Source organism: Nematolebias whitei, chromosome 17, assembly GCF_014905685.2.
Source record: "Nematolebias whitei isolate Nwh7 chromosome 17, NemWhi1, whole genome shotgun sequence".
Lineage (NCBI taxonomy): Eukaryota > Metazoa > Chordata > Actinopteri > Cyprinodontiformes > Rivulidae > Nematolebias > Nematolebias whitei.
Genome location: NC_056514.1, coordinates 17050948 through 17074995, shown reverse-complemented (window position 1 = coordinate 17074995; position 24048 = coordinate 17050948). Strand labels below are relative to the sequence as shown.

The following is a 24048-nucleotide window of genomic DNA, read 5'->3' as shown; positions in this document are numbered from 1 at the left end:
ATATATATATATATATATATATATATACATAATTGTGTGTATATACATGTGTGATATATATATATATATATATCACATATGATATTATGATATATATATATATATATATATATATATATATACACATGTGCATACACACATTCATGCATACATACATACACACAACTTCAAAATAACATAAATTCTCAACCTGTACTGAAAACGGTTTCTCAGCGCCACCAGCTGGTGAGAGGTGGTGACGTCAATTTGAACCCCGCCCACTGGAACCAGTACTGAAAGCATAATGGAAACACAACCTGTACCTTACCGAGTAGAGTAGAGCCGTGCTGTACCTGTACTACAAGTACTAATGGAAAAGGGGCATAAGGGATAGCTCAGGAAACCCAAACCAACTTGAACTATAGGATTTATATAAAAGTCTTAAGTCCAGTCTTAAAACTGGTCAGTCTGCCAGCCTCACGGACAGAAACTGGAAGTTGGTTCCACAAGAGAGGAGCCTGATAACTGAAAGATCTTCCTTCCATTCTGCTTTTGGAAACTCTAGGAACCACAAGTAAACCTGCAGTCTGAGAGTGAAGTGCTCTGTTAGGAAAATATGGAACAATAAAATCTCAAATATAAGATGGAGATGGGTTGTTGAGGGTTTTGTAGGTTAGAAGTAAGATTTTGAATTCTGTTCTGGATTTGACAGGGAGCCAATGGAGAGAAACTAAAACTGGAGAAATATGATCCTGTCAACTCTCATTAAGACTCTGGCAGCAGCATTTTAGATCAGCTGAAGACTTTAATGAAATAATTTTTTAACTTTCCTTTTAACCTTTAATTGCTCTGGAATCCATTGCTTGTGCCCTCATCTACATAAATAGAAGGTTTTGTTGTGTGATTAGTCACGTTCTGTCAGGAACGTCTTCATTTGGCCGATCTCTGAACAAGACGATGATCAGAAAACATCTGTTGGTGCGCAGCCAGACATGCTCATGATTTATACAGATAATTATCCACTCTGATCACTAACACTTTTATATTTACAGTTTTACATTTGATATGAGCAATGTTGTGTCATTCTGTTTTAAGTTTTTAAAAGTTTGACAGATTAAATTATTTATTTATTAACTTTATTTAACCAGGCAAACCCCAATGAGATCACAGATCTCTTGCAAGGGAGGCCTAAACCAATTAACTGTCTTTGAACTTCCTTTTTCTAATTTTCTTTCTGTGTGTGTGTGTGTGTGTGTGTGTGTGTGTGTGTGCTCCTTATGGCAACACTGTCAATCTAAAACAGTATCCAGTGACGTCCCCAGTCTTGAGGTAAATGGGACATGATAAGAGCCTATATGATTGAATCTGTCAAACATGAATCAGACACCAGCAGGTTTCCATCGCTAGAAACTTTGATTTATTCTTTCAGAATCTGCACAAGTGCAGCAGAGGTTGTGCAGCGATATTCAAACGTTCTGACGCCTCTTCATATGAACTGAATGATTTTATTAAGTTCTGTTCCATTAAAGAGTTTTACATTTGGACTTGTTACTGTACAGTTTTAGTTGACGTGTGTTGCCACTTGCATTTTTGCTAATATCCATTTTCTTTCACCAGCAAGGTAAACAGCATGACAATACGTACGAGACAAGCACTAAGAAAAACTGCTTTGTTTGAGTTTGAAACATTTTCAGTCAAAAATCTCCATAAATTGCATTTTTTTTAAACAATTTTACCCTGTAAGTGGTATTTCCCATCATAAATTAAGAGTGTACATTTTAAGTTTAAAAGTAGGAGCCCCGATATGATTTTGCACCGTTGTCTTTCAAAACTGCTTCATAATGTAGTTGGAATATAAAACTTATTGGTTTGTGTGAAGTTTGGATGCTACGAGACTGAGTTCAACAGAACAAAGGACATTTGTATGAGCTGCAATTAATCTTTGAAGACTCAACTAATACTCCAGTGTTGGCCACAGTGAGCGAACACATGATTGTTTTACGCTGGGTGCTTTTACTGATGCAACCACAGACCCCTGCAGGATCACAGCTTTGCTCAAAGGCCCAGGGTGAGGCAAGTGAGGGTGGAGGCAGGTGTGGGCGCTTCTACTTTCCCACCCACATTGTTGTTGTGGGTCTGGGGATTTGGATTGACGTTCTGATCCCGAACTTGCCTTTTCTAACCTCTGCGCCACCACTCCCCCACATTCACATACGTGTAGTATTATTGATCAAAGCTTTTGACGTGGTAATACTTGAAAATAAAGACTCTTTCCTCAGATGGTGTGAAAACCTATTTAGGTTTTTATGTTTCATCAAGTAAAGTCAGCTGTTCTATATTATTGTAGTTATGTTTGATTCGACAGTGTGTGGGGACAGATGAGAATGTACCAAACCCCCCACCTTGGTCACCCCATGCAACCTGTTTATCACTTCGCACCGACACGAGTGCCGACGTGTTGACTCATACTAAAGATACATAAAACAATGATTTATTACTTGTATTGACTGGGACCAATTACCCCAGCCTTCGTTGTGCCTTGCATGATGCAACTTTAATCTGTAGCCCTGCTAGAGTCAGGATTACATCAGGAGGGGGCCAGGAGGTCAGCGTGCCACAGTGACGCTGTGACACAGTGACCTGGCTATGAAACGGGGACAGTCCTGCAGGGAGGCAGCAGGAACGTTCACCCCACATTTTCAAGTTTGCCACACTTTTCTGTGAACATTAGAATCTCTGCAGGCTGAACTCACCTCAGCAGCACCTGCACAGTGTGGGCTGCAAGCGTGTGTTTGTGTAGGAGGTCTACACGGTGATTCATGGATTGATGAAGCTGACCTTAAGGAAAGTTCAGATTTATTCTTTTACCTGAACACTGTGCTGCAGGGACAGAGCTGCTCTCATTAGAATCAGCTTGCAGTCTGCTGCGCCCGTTGATGCTGGTTACACCCGTGAACTGACCGTGTGGTGATATAAGAGCCTGTCCTGACCCAAGTCAGGCCACAAAAACAACATTTTACCTGAGCCATGCTGGCCCTCGTTGCCAAGTCACACCTGACAGATTTCGACTCTCACAACAGATCTTTAAAACAGTTTGCTCCATCTGTCGGTGTCAAACAGACGTGATGCGCTCATGTCCCCCGTCACTGAATAATTTGAGCTGTGTGTGTTTGTAGTTTACAGATCTGTGTTTTTCTGGACTGCAGTTGAACAGGGAATGTAAATAAACCTTAATGTTTTTGGTGTAAGATATTCAAGTGGGTAGGAGTTACAATGTAGAAGAACAGAGGTAGACGTCAATCGCCCCAACTGTACACACACACGTGCACGCACACATGCACAATACAGTACAACTTTATTTATAAAGCACTGTAAAAACAACACCGTTGGCCAAAGTGCTGTACACCAACACATACAAATAAGCACAGAAAACATAAAATCAACATAGCGTAAAAGTAATGAACTACCAAAATCATAAAACAGCAAACAGTAAAAACAATAAAACAAAAAATTCAAAACAGTAAAACCAATATTTCAAGCGGAGTTAAAAGCCAACGAGATTAAAAAAAAGTGTTTTCAGTGAAGATTTAAAAACAGGAAGTGATGTCAAAGGCAGCTTGTCCCACAGTTTAGGGGCAGCGACTGAGAACGCTCTCAGCCTCCTGTTGGACTTTGGGACGACCAACAGCAGCTGATCTGCTGACCTCAGAGAGCGTGAGGGAACGCACAGCTGGAGCAGGTCGGACAGATACTGTGGGGCGACACCATGAAGACATTTGAAAACAAATAAAAGAACCTTAAAATTCATCTGGAAACAAACTGGGAGTCAATAGCTATGTTTACATGCGCAAAATTCTTTGACCGGATTGAAATGTTTTCAGATTAAATAATTCAAATGTATTGTTTACATGGAGGCAATCAGTTCACAACGAGCGTTTACATGCAGAGGGTTTTGTTTGGAACAGAAGTACTGACATGCGCAGAGTGGTAAACTCTCCTTAAAAAACATAGAAGAAGAAGTTCTACTTCCAGTTTACTTCTGGGATGAACTTAAACAAAGCTGAACGTCCAAAATGGACCCGCGACAGGTTTTAATGACGGTGGAGACGTTACTGCACTCCCTGACTGAGCTACAGGTGATACAGATCATTTTGAGCTCGTTCAAAGTTTCTAGTAGAAATGTTGTCGCTCACTGACCAGTTTTACTTCCCCGACATGCTAATATTATTAGCATTAGCCAGGCGGAAATGACATAGGTCGCACATGCGCAGTCAGGTCAGTTTTTCACCATCAGATAAAAATGAACAGAGTAAGCGTTTACATGCGCACCGTTCGGGTTATGAATCTCCGTAAACCACCCGTTTTGTTCTGATTATAAATTTTTTTGGATTGCGCTGAATAAACAAAAAATAACCCGAACGGGGCGTTTACATGACGCGTTTTTATTCCCAACGGCCGTTTAACCCGATTACTTATGTCCATGTAAACATAGCAAACGTAGTGATTCTAGAACAGGGGTGATGTGCGCTTGTTTTCTGGTACCAGTTCAAAGGTGAGCAGCAGCGTTCTGAACCAGATGAAGTCGAGTCAGTAACGACTGGTTCAGACCCACATGAAGTGAATTACAGTTAGGGGTTGGGCATCGTTTGAATTTGAACGATTCTGGTTCAGATTCCTTGTTTCGATTCTTTTTCTTCAATTCTTTGTAGAGGCGGGGTTAAAAAAAAAGTGACTTGGTATAAATGAGCTAGCCAGCCAGAGTTCTTTCTGGATGAAATAATTTGAACTTCTATTTGAATTTTAATTCTATTTGAGCTCATCAACAACTCATTCTTAATGACCTAAAAGAACCCAGAACAACATCTAAAGCTCGCCACGCTTCATTTGACTCTGTCAACGTCAGAGTTCATAAATCAGTAATACAAAAAAGTCAAAGGCAACAATGACCTTCATGGGAGAGTTAAAAAAATAAAAAACTCACATAGGCCTGTCTCACATCTGACCAAAACTCCTTGACGATCCTTCAGACCTTTGATAAAATATTCTGTGGACTAAAGAGACTAAGTGTTTTAAAAGGTGTGCGTCCCTTTAACAAACACTGCATTACAACAATGGACCATCACACTCAGTCAAACACGGAAGTGGTAGTGTGATGGTCTGGGGCTGCTTTGCTACGTCAGGACCAGGATAACTAATGGATGAAACCATGGATTGTCCTCTCTACCAGAAAAGACTGTGCAGCCATCGGCTCTTTTATCTGAAGCTCTCAGGACGAGTGAAAGACAAATATATAATATTTATCAACAAATATAATATTTAAACATAATTTAAAAACGGCATTCTGTACTTGCCGTGGTTTGGTTTGTCTGATAAACATTTGTTTGAAATGTGCGACAAAACAGCAAAATCCAAAGAACCTGTGGGGTGAATACTTTTTCACAGCGCTGCAGCTCTGTGTCAGAACTTTGTACAAGTTCTCTGAGTAGCAGCAGCTGAAGGTAAAGGTAGCAGAAGACAACTGAAGTCAGAAAGATAAGATTAAACGGAATATTCAGTGTCTCAGCTGCTCATCTCAGTGGTCAGAGCAACCGTTTTACAACTCATGATTCCATGTGAGAATTCAGACAATGGTGGAAAAACCTAACAAAAAAGAACAGACTGAGCATCATGCACATGTCATGGTGACATGCACATAATGTCAGCTCCAATCTGAACTCACATTTACACTCAAAATAGTCTCTGTTTCAGATAGAAGCCAGTTGTAATTTAGTAGAGCAAATTAAATGTGAAAAAGACATCTTTCTTTATCAAGAATGCATCAGTTGTTACACAAATACACACTGCATGCTCATGTTGTCATACTAACTCATTCATAAGTAATCATGAACGACATTGCTGCTTTATTCGTTCTTAAACTAACTTTTCTTAATTAATCAGGACATCAGCAGGTAGTGCACACATGTACAGTAGTCCCTCGTTTATTGCGGGGGTTAGGTTACACCCCACCCCTCCGCGATAAGTGAAAAACGGCGAAGTAGGGACTCACCAGCCTTGGTCCGGTTCTGGACGGATTCTGATTGGCTCTGTGCAGCCATTGACCACCAGATCCTTTCAGAGAGCCAGACCTTCGGAGAGCCAGCACAAAACCACACAATGGTCCTGACTGAGTCCAAATAATCCAGAAGAATCCAATGAAAAAAGTCTGGGTGAGCTACGGAGAAGACACTGGACCTCAGAGAAATGCTCCTCACTCGAGAGGCTCCCTGGGCGGGCAAACTGCGCTCAGATTGACCGAAGAGGCTGGTCCGGTTCTGGTCGGGTTCTGATTGGCTCTCTGCAGTCGTTGAGCACCAGACGCTTTTAGAGAGAGCCGGACCTTCGGATAACCAGCACAAAGTCCAAATAATCCAGAGAAATCTGATGAAAAAAATGTTCGGGTGAGCTCCGGAGAAGACACTGGACCTCCAAATAATGTCTTCCCCCACGAGAGGCTCCCCTAGACAGGTAAACAGCACTCAGATTAACTGAAGAGGCTGGTCCAGTTCTGGTCCAGTTCTGGTCAGGTTCTGCACTGAAGTCACTATGAATAAGGACCAAACCTTTTAGTCAGGTTCGGATCAGATCAAAACTTTCCTTCCATTTTTGCAGAAAGCACATGGCTGGAAGCACCGTTGGATTCTGGGAAGTGCAGTGTTGCCTTGTGGGCAATGAAGTTCTTTTGGACTGGCAATACAGTAGAATTATTGAAAGAAAACTACAAAATGGCGGCGCCTGTCTGAATTATTCTTTTTTTGTCATTAACTTTTTCACAACCACAGCGATATTACGGTACAGTCCACAATCGTGTAAAAAAAACCCAGAATTAAGTAATTAATTTTTTTTTAACATTCTTTTTTTCTTCTCAGGGTTGAGCCCTCCTTCAGCCCTCATCTAACCGGTAATTGGACCTCCCTAGACTCCTGAGTATTACCCAGAACAACACTATGGTCAGGCCCTCTTAGGCTGGGTTCAATAGTGATTCGACCAGGCACTAACAGCCTTCATCAGCGGAACACACCTCTATTTCACCTCAGCTCCTAGAGTCGAGTAGCCGTGCCCCCCAAGTTCACCATGAGGAACCCCACATTAAAATGACTGCTCTCTCTATATGACATAAAGCAATTAGAATTTCACCTGGTGAAGTTCTAGCAATCTGGACAGTTGACTACAGAGATGTAGTTAAAAATCCAAAAATAAGTAACTGTTCAAAACCTCCAAAAAATCTCTGGACCAAGCACACTTCCTCACTAAGTTCACCAATGAGCATGTATCATTCAGATGTTATCAGGTACGCAAATAAATCCAACACTATGAGTTTCATGCTTTGCGTTTTTAATCATAAATTTGCATAAGGTTACATTTATAGCTTCCAAAAATCCAGCAGCAGTGCAAGTGAATGAGTTTAAAGAAATGCAGTCTAATGAATGAAATGAAAATCAGCAAACAGGAGTAAAATCCTAATTCAAACCTGAGCTGGTGTTATCTTTCAGTCATTCCTGCAGCAGCCAAACCTTTCTTTGAGCTAAAGTCATCCTTGATGTCAGACGTTCCAGGATTTCTCTGCGTTTTTGAGCTTAGCTTCAGCCAAATTCAGAGTTTCAGTCCAGCTCGTCTCAGCTCATCGTTAAATTTCTTTCTGTATGCTTTTAATCTACAGTGTTGTACTCAATAACAGCTTTCATTTGAAACATAACCAAATACAACAGAATGCACTCCAGTAAAAATAAAGATTATAAATGGTAAATGGACTGTACTTATATAGCACCTTTCTGTCTTATCAAGATACTCAAAGCTCTTTACACTACAATCTGTGCCTCATTTACCCATTCATGCAGCACTCTACTAGATCTATACAAAGACTAATCAGAGCTTTATCACATTCATACACTGATGGGACACATCAGAGGCAATGAGGGGCTCAGTGTCTTGCTCAGGGACACGTCAGCATGTGGCTGCTGGTGGAATCAAACCCCCAACTCTTTCATTGGAGGACGACTGCTCTAACCACTCAGCCACAGCCCCCCCCTAAAAATTATAAAAATGAAGCATTGTTACGATTTGCCTCTGTTCCCAGTGAATGTTTAGATGAGGATACGTTGAAACCATTGATGTTATGAAGTCGGTGTCAATGTGAATAAAACTTTTTGTTGCTTTTAACTTTCACTCTTGTAATAAAGTCACCTGAGGTTGCAGTGAAGCAAGAAAAAGGACATTACACAGCAAATCAAAGAATCCAACAGATAAGAAAAATAATATTTTGCATCTTTAGTCAATTTTGTCAGTTTTCAAGCCAACAAAAGAACAGCACATCCATTAAAAAGTGGATAACGAGCTTAAATAATGAGAATAATGTGTTTAAGAAAAGACAGGGTTTCTTTGGGATATGGTAGAAGGAAACATGAGGACTAGTCATACAGGACAAAAAAATAAAATTACCTTTGTGATTCACAAACTTCCTCTCATAAAATTACTGAGAGAACAGGCATGAGGACAGACTGAACAGGGAAAGCAGCGGGGGGGGCACAGAGAGAAAAAAAATACAGAAGTGAGAAAAAACAAAGATGGCAACAAAAAGCAAAGCATGACTAAGGATAACTCTTGAGAAAACAATAAAACACTTGAAGGAATAGAAAAAGCTTGCATTCTTCATCAGTTAAGTGCTCAGACTAAAAAAACAAAATGTGACAACATGTGCTGCTTGAACCCAGCCTCACTGAGCAGGGTTAGTGATGAGTAATTGTTCTGGTCTGCAGATAATTAAGCGTTGGATACAATAGGCAATCAAGTAAAGGATTATACAGGGGTGACCAATACGTTGTTTGCGATCTACCGGTTGATCGCAAAGGTATTCTGGGTAGATGGCATGGCATTAAAAAATTAGATGTCAGCCAATCATCATCTATGAAATTTGTCTCTTGATTGACAGACAGGGCAGCCAGTCTCAGGCCCCGTTTACACGACGTGAAGCGTTCGGACGTTCATTTACACGACAACAGCCTCATTCTCTCTGAAGCTGAAAGTTTCTAAATCCAGGTCTCAGGCCCTATTTACACGGACACAATGGGGGGAAATGTAGGTTTTTTCATATGCTAATTAGAGGAAAAGATCTGCGTTGACACGGTTGGATTTTGTGTTTACATGCATCCGGAGGAATTCCCCCCACCCTCCCGAATCCGCTGTAGTTACCATGCCGGGTCATTAGATCCATCCATCCATTATCTTTACCCGCTTATTCCATTTTGGGTCACGGGGGTCGCCGGTGCCCATGTCCAGCAATCACTGTGCGAGGGGCGGGGTACACCCTGGACGGGTCACAAGTCCATCACAGGGACACATAGAGACAAACGAGACAAACAACCATTTACTCTCTCACTCACACCTAGGGACAATTTAGAGTTACCTATCAGCCTAACATGCATGTTTTTGGACTGTGGGAAGAAACCAGAGCACCCGGAGAAAACCCACGCATGCACGGAGAGAACATGCAAACTCCACCCAGAAAGGCCCCTGGACCGGGGTTTGAACCAGGGACCTGCTCGCTGAGAGGCAGCAGCTCTACTCTACATCTACTTAGATGATGCTGTGAATTTTGTACCTTCACCTAATGCGCATGCGTGCTGCCTCAGCACAATCCTTTCCTCTGTGCTAAAACTTCAGCTACCAACAAGTTTTGGATAAGAGTCGGCAGATTTGATGCCAAGCGGGACCGCTTCAGCTCTACACCGGTCACTGAGTGGACCAGAACCGAGTCGACAATGTTGGACTTTACTTCCTGATAATCAGTAGCTGATTTACAGCAGGTAAATCAAATGTTCTTAATAATGTTAGCTTGTGTTTACTTTGATCACACAACAACCAGTTGAGTTTTTATTTTTATTTTTCCTGAAAGAAGAAGAAGCTGTCCTTCCACCAGGCGGACCGGTTGTGAACGAGGCTCCGCCCAGGTGCAGTGCAGGAGGACGTGGAAGAGAGAGAGAGATGTTGGATGAACTATTTATTTAAAATTCCCCTCAGTTCGTTTATTCAATCCATTGAATGTTTTAATCCATTGAATGTTTTAATCCATTGAATGTTTTAAGCTGCATTAATCAAAGGAGAGACAGCCTGAACGAGCCAGATGAACAACGTGAAACATCCAGGATGGAAATAGAGCAGAGTCCAGTTCATTAATGTAGTTTACAGTTAACTTGTTTTTAATAGTGTGTTCAGTTTAATTATCAGTGTTTGTGTGACATACAGTTTGTGATGTTGAATAAATAAATAAAAAAATTAACCTGATGTCTTCATTTTCAACTTTAGTAACATGCAATATATATAATATAAACGTCATCAAGTCTTCCAAGTCGATGAGATATCCAGCTGCATGCGTGCCAACAGGGCAAATCGGCTCGCCTAAAGCCTGTCTTCTCTTAGATGAAATGTTATCAATTGTGTTGAGGGACCAACCGTTCAAATCAAGTCTGTAATTATGATTCAGAAGATATGCAAGAGAGGCTCAGAAGCAGTTTGACAGACAGACAGAGCAGTAAAGCAAAGGGTAGAGGGAGGGGAAGGAAAAAGCGTCCGACCTTGGCAAGAGTAAGTGGTGAAGCGTTCTAGGTTCTAGGTGACCAGCTGCTGCAAACTATTCATTCATTCATCCTACTTCAATACACCCTTAGTCCTGTTCAAGGCCATGGAGGGCTGGTTCTTACGTCCAACATTCAAAGATTGCAAAGAGGGTTCCAGTCTTGACATGCTGCTCCTCTATCATAGGGCCAACATGGAGAAAACGAGACAAACGCACACAGAAACTCCTAAAGTAAAATTAGAATACTCTTCATGCTTTAAATGCATTCAATTTCTAAGAACTGCAACAGCGAGTCCTCCTGTGCGCACTCGCTTCACTCAGCCAGTGCAGGTGGAGGAACGCTGGAGAGCTAGCGGCTCCGGCCGCAAAGAATAAATGGATGGATGACGCCGCGCCACCCAGATGAAATAAAGCCGCTTTGACCATTAAATAAATGCATAATAAACACAATGGGTCAGCAGTGACGCATAATAAATGTGATTTGTATGCCGAAACGAGTAGGTAGGTAGGTGGGTATGTAGGTGGGTATGTACAGTGCCTTGCGAAAGTATTCGGCCCCCTTGAACTTTTCAACCTTTTGCCACATTTCAGGCTTCAAACATAAAGATATAAAATTTAAATTTTTTGTGAAGAATCAACAACAAGTGGGACACAATCGTGAAGTGGAATGAAATTTATTGGATGTGTCAAACTTTTTTAACAAATAAAAAACTGAAAAGTGGGGCATGCAATATTATTCGGCCCCCTTGCGTTAATACTTTGTAGCGCCGCCTTTTGCTGCAGTTCCAGCTGCAAGTCTCTTGGGGTATGTCTCTATCAGTTTTGCACATGGAGACACTGAAATTCTTGCCCATTCTTTCTTTCAAAACAGCTCGAGCTCAGTGAGGTTGGATGGAGAGCGTTTGTGAACAGCAGTCTTCAGCTCTTTCCACAGATTCTCGATTGGATTCAGGTCTGGAGTTTGACTTGGCCATTCCAACACCTGGATACGTTTATTTGTGAACCATTCCATTGTAGATGTGTCTTTATGTTTTGGATCATTGTCTTGTTGGAAGATAAATCTCCGTCCCAGTCTCGGGTCTCTTGCAGACTCAAACAGGTTTTCTTCCAGAATGGTCCTGTATTTGGCCCCATCCATCTTCCCATCAATTCTGACCATCTTCCCTGTCCCTGCTGATGAAAAGCAGGCCCAAACCATGATGCTGCCACCACCATGTTTGACAGTGGGGATGGTGTGTTCAGGGTGATGAGCTGTGTTGCTTTTACTCCAAACATATCGTTTTGCATTGTGGCCAAACAGTTGGATTTTGGTTTCATGTGACCGGAGCACCTTCTTCCACATGTTTGGTGTCTCCCAGGTGCTTGTGACAAATTTAAACAACACTTTTTATGGATATCTTTGAGAAATGGCTTTCTTCTTGCCACTCTTCCATAAAGACCAGATTTGTGCAGTGTACGACTGATTGTTGTCCTATGGACAGACTCTCCCACCTCAGCTGTAGATGCAGTTCATCCAGAGTGATCATGGGCCTCTTGGCTGCATCTCTGATCAGTCTTCTCCTTGTTCCAGATGAAAGTTTAGAGGGACGTCCGGGTCTTGGTAGATTTGCAGTGGTCTCATACTCCTTCCATTTCAATATGATTGCTTGCACAGTGCTCCTTGGGATGTTTAAAGCTTGGGAAATCTTTTTGTTTCCAAATCCAGCTTTAAACTTCTTTACAACAGTATCTCAGACCTGCCTGGTGTGTTCCTTGGTCTTCATGATGCTCTCTGTGCTTTGAACAGAACCCTGAGACTATCACAGAGCAGGTGCATTTATACGGAGACTTGATTACACACAGGTGGATTCTATTTATCATCATCAGTCATTTGGGACAACATTGGATCATTCATAGATCCTCACTGAACTTCTGGACTGAGTTTGCTGCACTGAAAGTAAAGGGGCCGAATAATATTGCACGCCCCACTTTTCAGTTTTTTATTTGTTAAAAAAGTTTGACACATCCAATAAATTTCATTCCACTTCATGATTGTGTCCCACTTGTTGATTCTTCACAAAAAATTTAAATTTTATATCTTTATGTTTGAAGCCTGAAATGTGGCAAAAGGTTGAAAAGTTCAAGGGGGCCGAATACTTTCACAAGACACTGTAGGTATGTGTGGATGGATGTATGGATGGATGTATGGATGGATGTATGGATGGATAGATGTTTGTCCTTCTTAGTTTCGGCATGGTCTTATTTAGACACCCTTTACTGAACTGTCCTGTCATTAGTAGGTTAGACTGCCTTTGGTGTTTCAGCAATCATTAAAGCATAAATTGAGGCTTTGGTGATAATTTTTTCATTTGTCCTGGTTGTGACATGGATAGTTTTTATTTGGGAATGTGAGCATCAATATTTGTATTGACAGTTTAACAATCTAGTTTGATATAAGTTATAGGTAAATGGGTTACAGCAGTCTTTTGATACATTTGTGTAAATGTTTTTTCGCATAGTCAAATTGTTCTGGTACATTTTGTCCCTCATTGCGGAGTGAAAAAGTGGAATTGAAAATACTCTTCGTCTGTCCATCCATCTGTCTGTGCATGTTATGAGCACAACTTAAAAAGTAAATCCATACATCCATACATCCATGCATCCATCCATCCATCCATCCATCCATCCATCCATCCATCCATCCATCCATCCATCCATCCATCCATCCATCCATCCATCCATCATCTTTTACCCGTTTATTCCATTTTGGGGCACAGGGGTCACTGGTGCCCATATTCATCAGTCACTGTGCGAGGGGCAGGGAACAACCTGGACAGGTCTCCAGTCCATCACAGGGACACATAGAGACAAACAAGACAAACAACCATTCACTCTCTCACTCTCACCTAGAGACAATTTAGAGTTAGCAATCAGACTAACATGCATGTTTTTGGTCTGTGGGAGGAAACTGGAGTACCTGGTGAAAACCCACGCATGCACGGAGAGAACATGCAAACTCCACCTAGAAAGACCCCCGGACCGGGATTTGAACAGTGGACCTGCATGTAGGTGTAAGACAGGATCCCTCCAAAAATGGGGTCACCACGTCAAAATCCAAGATACCATACCATTTTATTTATAGAGCACTTAAAACAGCTACAAGGCCAATCAAAGTGCTGTACAGACAGAAAAACAGGCAACACACAAAGCAATATACAAAATGAAGTAAATCAAAAATATAGACATCAAATCGATGCAGATAATAAATATGATGACAAACCAGTGTGGAGCGTACAGGTTCAAAACACAGATCCTCTGGTGTTGGCCACTAGATGGCCACTATTGTATTTATGTGTGTTTGTGTTTGTGTGTGTGTTCATTCATGCTCATCTGCTCACACAGACTCATGTTCGTGCTGCTGTTTGACGGAATGTTTTTATGCTACTAGTGCTTAGTGTATATTTAGTTGATATTTTTCTTAGCTCATATCTTAGATCTTATTACAGTTTTTCTTTTACATTTTATTGTTGGATGAAACTGGGACCCTGTGTACATAATCTCGTTCCATCACATGTACCACATGAGATGCGAATGACAAATACATCTCTCTCTGACTCTGACTCTGACTCTAAAGCAGCCACCCCGATCATTTGAGGAAACTATGCATTTTAGTTTTTATATTACTCAAAAGTAAAATTTCCTCAAATGGCTGGGGTGGCCAAAGAAAAATCTGTACCTGGCCACAGGCAAGCAAAGATAAATTAATAAATATGACCTCTAATACATTGTGTAACTCCTACACTTTTTAATGTCTTGCACCAAAACAGTTAAGGGTTACTTACATTCCCTGATAATAAAAAACACTAATCTCCAAAACTACAAACATTCACTCTTTAGAGCCCTCAGTTGTGTGCACGTAGGCATATTCATTCAACCTTTATTTGTACAGGTTAGTCCCATTGAGCCACGAGGACTCATTTACAAGAGACCTGAGTATTAACAAAGAGTGATGACAACAATGGACATTAATGACATCAATAGACCATCATAAAGGATGCGTACAATTTTTTTTTTTTTTTTACTAATGGAAATAAAATGGTAAATAAAATGGTAATTAAAAGGAAAAGTAGCGGGGGAAAAACAGCTATATTATAAGGCGGTGTAGAAAACTACAAACAGGAACATGTCTGCATTGGTTCTTGCCAGGAGCTTCACAGATGTTTAAAGCCACTTAGAGAGGTCAAGGTCGGGAGCTTCAAATCATTTTGCAAGATATTCCATATCGCTTGTTTTAAGAGAGATTCCATTGTTTCTTTGACATTCAAGGAAAAACAAACACCAAATATAATCCTTTCTGTGTATCAGCCCAATTACTTGTTTCAACTTTGGTATCGTTTCAGAATTTTATAATTGATGCAGCAATAATTTAAACTGATTTGATGAAATGAAGCTGATGCCTTTTTGTTTTGTTTTACTGATTTTTTCCAGTAATTTACCCTCTTCTTGTCTACCATTTATCCCTCACAAGCTGAGTTCACATGTAGTCTAACAGGCCGTTTGATTCATGCATTATTAACTGGCTTGTCTGTGGAGATGAAGCTGCTGGAGCAACTGCATATTAAGTAACATCTGATCTTCTCCCTGCACATGGAGATGGTCACGCTCATCAGTCATCTGAGTCCGAGCTGCACAGTGACCTACATTTAAGGGAACAGAGTCCTCAGAATGTGTCCATATCTGCTGTTTCAGAGGCGAGTTGTCTCCTGACGCTGTCAGAGGTTTGAGAAATCACATCACAAAAGAGAAACACACCGACACACCAACCTGCTCCTGTTTACTTTGATTTTCTGATATCCAAATTTAAATTTTAAAAACATTTTTTTACCTTTAGGTTCATGTGAGAGCTTATAAAGACAGTAAATTATTCTGTTTTCAGAACAGATTTTTCCACTAAACAAAAACCAGTCTCTTTAGGAGGTGAAATTCATGCTGCTCTGTTGGGTCAGGTTCAGGTGACTGACTTGGCCAGTCTTAAACCTTCAGTTCAGGCTCTGTTGGGTTCAGATCTGTTGATGTTGTAATGGGGGGTGCCCAGATAAAACAGATTGAGAGGAAAACAGAACCAGACTCAAATATAATTGAAAAATGTTTATTTACAGTGGAGAAAATATAACTATTTACAAGCAGGGTCTGGGGCTGTGGAGACAGAGGAGGAGGATTACTTCACGGTAGGAAAATTTATCCAACAGGTGATCTACCAAAATCTTGAGGAGCTTACAGTGGAAGGAGTTGAGAAGGCTGGGTGAGTAAGGCTGAGGGTTTTTTCTCCAAGAGCGACGGGCCAGGCTGTCTGCAGAGGCAAGTGGTGGAAGGCGTGTGAAAGCAGCTGAGAACCAAGAGTCACAGGTGAGTTTTATCCTCCAAGGGTTTCTCCAATACTTCAGGTTAAAGGACAAGATCCAGGACATCAAGACTCTGAAAACATGCAGACAGAAACAAAGTAAGTATTTACGTTTCTAAATACTATACTGGGCTGGAAGCATATATACAGGCAGGTAGAACAATGCTCCAGCAATGACTGGAGCTCAACTGAAGCCTTAAGTAGTCCTTGCACCAATTAGGGAAGATGGTCTCCAGCTGCAGCTGCTCACCAGCACTGCCCATGCCTTCAGGAACCTGGTGGAGAGAGGTTGAAAAAACCCTACAGTTGACGGACTTGGCCAATCTAAAACCTTCAATTCATGCTCTATTGGTTTCAGGTCTGTTAACGGACTTGACTGGTTTACAACTTTTAGTACACGCTCTATTGGGTTCAAGTTTGGTGATGGACTTGCCCAGTCTCAAACCTTCAGTTCAGGCTCTGTTGGATTCAAGTCTGGTGATGGACTTCAGTTTTTCCCCTAGTTAGCTTGCCATGGCGGGGTGCTCATCTCATACATAATTTTTGCTGATGGGGGGACAAAGACATGTCTGAGCGCAGCTTGTACTAACAGTTTTTGAGCGGGGGCGGGGGTCGTTCAACATGAGGGAAGAGGCAATGTGAGCGCTGCCTTTGGCTTTTTAGCTAAAGAGCCTGTATTTTGTGCCACTAGCTTAGTGATATGTCAGTGCCGGGTGGGGGAGGCAAGTTCAGTTCATAGGCGGGGTGCTCAGTTCTGTTGATGGGGTGGGGCACCCCGCCTGTATAATGGTGGGGGAAACACTGGACTTGCCCGGTCTAAAACCTGCAGTTCATGCTCTATTGGGTTCAAGTCTGGTGACGGACTTTGCCGATCTCAAACCTTCCCCTTTGTTCCCCTGATGAAGTCATTTGCTTTGTTGCTGGTTGTTTTGGGTCATTGTCCTGCTGCATGATAAACATCCTCCCATTTAGTTTGGAAGCATTTCTCCTTGAACTGGTGGACAAAATGTTTCTGTACATTTCAGAATTCATTCTGCTGCTACTATCATTAGTTACATCATCAAAATTTTTTAATGAGCCTGTTCCAGAAGCAGCCGTGCACGCCCAAACCATGATATTACCTCCACAGTGCTTCACAGATGAGCTGTATGCAGTTCCTTTCTTTCTTCACTCTTTGGTAAAGACAGATCTTGGTCTCATCAGTCCATCAGATTGTGCTACAGAACTTTTGCGGCTCATCTCTGTACTTCTTTGTAAATTCTATCATGGCCTTCTGATTCTGGCTTCTGATGAGTGGTTTGCATCTTGTGGTTGGGCCTCTTTATTTCTGCTCTCCGAGTCTTTGAACAGTGGGATCGATACCTTCACCCCTGCATTGTGGAGGTTGTTATTGATGGAAGTAGGGTTTTCTTCACCGCTCTCACACATTTCTGTCCTCAACTGTTGTTGTTTTACTTGGCCAACCTGTTGGACGTCTGCTTCTCAGTACATCGTTAGTTTCTTTCTTGTTCAGGACATTCCAAGTTGTTATGTTTGCTATGTCTAATGTTTGTCCAATGGCTCTGATTGATTCACCTTCTTTTCTCAGCTTCAAAATGCTTTACTTTTCTCCCATAGACAGATCAGATTTACATGTTAGTTTATCCTCTTTAACAAGAAATGCAGTCTTGAGAGGTTTAAACTCAGGCTAAAAACTGAGATTGGTCCTGCAGAGCTATTTAATGTTTGAACAATCAACCTGAAAATCCACACCAGCTCAGCAAGAAACAACTGTGAGTCACATGATCCAATAGTTCGGATATCTTGGAAAATGGATAGGTTCAAACAAATGGGGGTATGTCCTGAGTTGTTGAACACATCTAAATGTAAATACCAGGAAATAAAAGCTGAAATTTTAAACTTTTATCTTGTACTCATCTTTATATCTTCAACCCAAATGTCTTCAGTGAACAACTAAAACAGGAATTTTCCTTGCTGTTCCAATACTTTTGGAGGGGACTGTAGACAGACCAAAATCATTGAGAACTTTGCCTTTTGCAATAGCTCTTTCTTCACCACAATGAACTAGAATGTTACTGCGAATGAGGCTCTGGTCTGTCGACCCCTCTCCGTCATCATTCTGTCAGCACTTCTGAACAAGACTCCCAGATACTTGAAGTCCTCTGCTGGAGACAAAGCCTCATCACCAACAAATTGAGAATTCAACCTTCTTCCTCCACAACAAGAAGTCTGCAATCTATACAGTTGGGTTAATATTGATCTACGCTCGGCAGAATGCAGATCTTAAAGTCATCTACCTGGAAGCTGCAGCAGAGGCGTTCCAGCGGGCAGAAGAGGAAGCGCTGCTCCCGGCTTAAGAGGAGAGGATGCCGGGCGGGGGTTATGGTGAGGCTACGAGCTAACGCTAAAGCCGGTAAACTCCCCATGCCGTCTCTCTTTCTGTCGAATGTCTGCTCGTTGGACAACAAGATGGATTTACTTCGTCTGAGAGCGGGCGCCTCAGAAGAGATGAAGAAGTGTGCGGTGCTTTGCCTCACGGAAACGTGGATTACAAGCGAAACGCCGGACACAGTCTTCCAGCTGGATGACGGACTTTTTTTTCGAGCGGACCGCTGCAGCGAGCTAACGGGGAAATCACGGGGAGGCGGAGTGTGCATTTACGTGAGTAAAAGTTGGTGCACGAACTGTACTGTTGTAAATAGCTCATGCTCGAAGGCTTTGGAGCAAATAACAGTGAAATGTCGGCCACATTATCTACCCCGTGAGTTCACGGTGACTTTCATCTCTGTCGTTTACATTCCTCCGGACGCTAATGCTAATGAATCACTACAGGAGCTTCATGATATCATCAGCTCGCTGCAGAGCAAACACCCAAGGCTCTTTACGTGATAGCCGGAGACTTTAACCACGTGAATCTAAAGGACTGTCTCCCAAGCTTTAATCAGCATGTGACAATTCCGACACGTGGAGACCACACGCTGGACCGTGTTTACACGAACGTAAAAGATGCATACAAAGCCGAACCCCGCCCCCACCTAGGACTGTCAGACCACATCTCAATCTTCCTGGCTCCTGCTTACTTGCCCCTGCTGAGACGCTCCAGACCGGTACAAAAGGAAGTTAAATGCTGGATCCAGGACAGTGGCCCCATACTGAGAGATTGTTTTGATCGAACAGACTGGCAGGTTTTCAGAGAAGCTGCTGAAAATGGAGGTTCGCTTGATCTTGACAATACACATCCTCAGTTCTGGGTTACATTAGTACATGTACTGACACCGTCTCCACTATCAGAAATGTTAAAAGCTACCCAAACAGAAAACCTTGGCCGAATGCAGAGGTGCGTACCCTGCTGGAAGCCAGGAACACTGCCTTCAGGTCTGGAAACTCAGAGGAGCTGAGTAGGACAAGAAAAGAGCTGGTTGCTGGTATTAAGAGGGCCAAGGGCACATATGCACAGAGGATCGAGGGTCAATTAATCTCACAAGACCCTCGGAGCATGTGGAGGGGCATTAAGTGCATAACAGATTATAAAGGAAGGAGTGAACAATGCCCCAAAGACCTATCTCTGCCTGATGCCCTCAACAAGTTCTATGCACGCTTTGAAGACCCGAACAGACCACCCAGCACCAGACTCACCTCACCACCGGATGAAGAGCATCTCAGCGTGACCTCAGCAGAAGTAAGGAGTACCTTCAGGAGGATTAATCCGCACAAAGCAACTGGCCCAGACAACATTCCCGGAAAAGTGTTGAAGGAATGTGCTGATCAGCTCTGTGAGGTGCTGGCAGACATCTTTAACACCTCACTTACCCTGGAGACAGTTCCCACCTGCCTGAAGACTGCCACCATCATCCCAGTCCCAAAAAGCTCTACAGTGACTGGTCTGAATGACTATCGGCCAGTGGCCCTCACCCCGATAGTCGCTAAATGCTTTGAAAAACTGGTCATGACTCGCATCAAAACAACCATCAACATCAACGAGGACCCTCATCAGTATGCATACCGTGAGAACCGATCAACAGAGGATGCCATCTCCTCTGTGGTCCACACTGCGCTCAACCACCTGGAGCAGAAAAACTCTTACGTCCGTATGCTCTTTGTGGACTTCACATCCACCTTCAACACCATGATCCCCCAAACCCTGATGGACAAACTTTCCACACTAGGACTAAGCCCCTCCATTTGCAACTGGGTACTAGACTTTTTAACAAACAGACCACAGTTAGTGAGGATCCACAACCTCTCCTCCTCCACCATAACCCTCAGCACTGGCTCTCCTCAGGGATGTGTGTTGAGTCCCCTCCTGTTTACTCTGCTCACGTATGATTGTGCAGCTACAATGTTGATGTGTTCATGCGTGCACATCTGCTCACAGATTCATGTTCATGTTTGTGCTGATGTTCAATGTTTTATGTTATGAGTGCTTAGTGTATATTTAGTTGATGCTTTTCTTAGTTCATATCTTAGATGTTATTACTGTTTTTTTTATACATTTTATTGTTGGATGTAACTGGGACCTTGTGTACATAATTTCGCTCCACCACATGTACCACATGAGGTACGAATGACAATAAAGAAACTCTGACTGACTCTGACTCTGATTTACAGCAATAAATCTGAGTTGTATAGTCACTTATGTATATAAAGAAGTTTGCTTCTCTCCAAAGCAAGAGTAAATTCTCTTTCTTTGCATAATTCCATATTTAAACTATCCATACATGTTTTTAGACTTGCTTGATTTTGTTCAGGGTTGTGAGAAGCCAGTTATACAGTATCTCCAACACTCAAATGTTGAGAGCCGGAGAACACCCCAAACTCATTACTAGTCTGTTATAGGCCCACATAGAGAGGAACAATCGTACCGAGAGTCTAAGGTTAAGTCTGATCCTCTGGATAGATTCTTCTTTGTTGGAACATGTCATCTTTTTTCCAAAAGACTTCTCCAGTCTACAGCGCTGCAACAAACTCAGTCTTATAAATATCATGTACAGAGAGCCAATGCATCATTTCTAATTAAATTTAGGTAACCTACAAGTTTTTGTACTGTGGTACTGGAGAAAACCTACAGCTGTACAGGGAGAACCTGCAAACTTCACATAAGCTAATCTGAGTTTTGAACCTGTAACTTTCTTAGTACAAGACAACAATGCTAAGCCACTGCACCACCATGCAGCCATAAACCAGTGTCTTTTTATGGAAAAACTAGCTTTATGAATAGATTTCGTGTTCCACTAATCCAACTGTGAATTGGTTTTTCTCAGCAGCACTCTAAGTAGTGGGTTAAAACTGTTTTTAAGAACTGAAGTTTTTCTTCTCTAAATGTTGTTTTGTCTGCAGAATATGTAAATAAGCATGTGTTGCTAAATTATATATAAAGATTATTGTTCACTTTGGTCAGAAGTTCTGCCTTTTGCTCAGAAATGATTGAACAGATGAACTCAGAATGTTTCTGACTCTACAGATAATTGAAACTGTGACTGTTCTGATTGATAAATAAGGTTATATATTGTAAATATATTTGTTTGCTTTAGTCCGGTATTTCCAGATGTGTATTTTGGACTTCAGTGAAGAACTTAATATTTGATTATGCTCATGTTTTATTGACTGGACTCTATTACAATGGGACTGGTTGTGTGACTTCGGATAAGGTTTGTGTGTTTTTGTCAGAGTCGGACCAGTAGGAGGTGGAAAACATTTTAAGACTGCTGTTTTTACAGATTAAGTATCAGCAAGGAACATGTTTCTTCTTAACATATCAGAGTTCCTGGAGCTTAGATATGCAGTTAGACTTGACTCAATGATTTTTTTTGTCTTTCAGACCGACCTAAAAAATAAAACAAACATACTTTTGCCATGAATTCTTCAGTTGCTGCCTCAAATATTTACTTTACCTTCTTCAAATTAACAGGTGTATTTAATTAAGAAACCTGGTTTTAAAGCATATTAGTTGGAGCAATTCACCGTTCATTTGCTCACTAATTAGATGGCTACTTTTAATGTCGAAGTGGAAGATGCTGGAGCCCACACTCATGAGCTCATCAGTGTGTGTACACCAGAGAAAATATGTACACACAATTACATTAGAAGTGCTGTGTAGTTGTGTGTGTAATTGTATGTGTAAAGCTGATGAGGCTTATTGTGGTTCTGTTTTTACTCAAATTATGTTAGTTTGATGATTTATTGTTTTGGATGGATGGGTCCTTTTGCATGTGTTAAAAGTCTGCTTCTGAGATTCCAATAGGAGGTTGGCTTGAAACACAGTAATGAAGGCTACTCATCAGACAGATCTGGTTGGGAGGCCACAGATTGAGGAAGTCTTCCGCATGTAAGACGAAACGTTTCTCCCTTAAAGAAACTGGTCCAGATTAAATGATTTAACCTTTTTTTGTTATCTACCTGGATGATTGAGCCTACAAACCTTTTTTTTTAATGCCACATTGCAACCACTAACCACGCCACGCTGTATCTACTAACCATGCCACACTGTATCTATTAACCACGCCACGCTGTAGCTACTAACCATGCCATGCTGTAGCTACTAACCACACAAAGCTGTAGCTATTAACCATGCCACACTGTGGATACTAACCACGCCACACTGTAGCTACTAACCACACAAAGCTGTAGCTACGAACTATGCCACACTGTATCTACCAACTGCGCCACACTGTGGCTACTAACCATGCCACACTGTAGCTAATAAACATGCCACGCTGTAGCTACTGACCACGTCATGCTGTAGCTACTAACTATGCCACACTGTATCTACTACCCACGCCACACTGTAACTACTAACAACGCTACGCTGTAGCTACTAACCATGCCACGCTGTAGCTACTGACCATGCCACACTGTAGCTACGAACCACGTCACATTGTAGCCACTAACCACGCCACGCTGTAGCTACGAAACACCACATTGTAGCCACTAACCACGCCACGCTGTCGCTAATAACCACACCACGCTGTAGCTACTAACCACGCCACACTGTATCTACTAACAACGCCACGCTGTAGCTACTGGCCATGCCACACTGTAGCTAGGAACCATACCACATTGTAGCCACTAACCATGCCACGCTGTATCTACTAACCACACCACACTGTAGCTACTAACTATGCCACACTGTATCTATTAACCAAGCCACGCTGTAGCTACTAACCATGCCACGCTGTAGCTACTAACCACGCAAAGCTGTAGCTATTAACTATGCCACACTGTATCTACTAACCACGCCACACTGTGGCTACTAACCACGCCACACTGTAGCTACTAACCACGCCACGCTGTAGCTACTGATCACGCCACGCTTTAGCTACTAACTATGCCACACTGTATCTACTACCTACGCCACACTGTAACTACTAACCACGCTACGCTGTAGCTACTAACCATGAAAAGCTGTAGCTACTGACCATGCCACACTGTAGCTACGAACCACGTCACATTGTAACCACGCCACACTAAATGGCAAATGGACTGTACTTATATAGCGCCTTTCTATCTTTATTGAGATACTCAAAGTGCTGTACACTACAGTCTGTGTCCTCATTTACCCATTTATACAGCACTCTACTAGATCTCTACAAAGCTAATTGAACAAATAATTCTAAAGAGACTAATCAGAGCTTTTTTATTTATCACATTCATACACTGATGGGACACACATCAGAGGCTATGAGGGGTTCAGTGTCTTGCCCATGGACACTTCGGCATGTGACTGCTGTGGGGTTCGAACCCCCAACTCTTTCATTGGAGTACGACTGCTCTAACCACTCAGCCACAGACGCCCTACTCAGCCACAGCTGCCCTGTATCTACTAACCACGCCACACTTTATCTACTAACCACGCCACGCTGTCGTTACTAACCACTCCACACTGTAGCTACTAGCCATGCTGTAGCTACTAACTATGCCAAACTGTATTTATTAACCACGCCACACTGTATCTATTAACCACGCCACACTGTAGCTACTAACCACGCCACACTGTAGCTACTAGCCACGCTGTAGCTACTAACCACGCAAAGCTGTAGCTACTAACTATGCCACACTGTATCTACTAACCACGCCACGCTGT

The 24048-nt window shown here is 42.1% G+C and overlaps 1 protein-coding gene across 1 annotated transcript in view; it reads left to right on the top strand.

The window, feature by feature from the left end:
* Positions 1 to 24048, top strand: part of pemt (phosphatidylethanolamine N-methyltransferase) — a 153261-nt gene that overhangs the window by 17973 nt on the left and 111240 nt on the right. Inside the window, exons 2-3 of the mRNA XM_037691607.1 lie at positions 11889 to 11905; positions 21892 to 21951. Coding sequence (XP_037547535.1) covers positions 11889 to 11905; positions 21892 to 21951 — 77 coding nt within the window. The remainder of the gene's footprint in view (positions 1 to 11888; positions 11906 to 21891; positions 21952 to 24048) is intronic.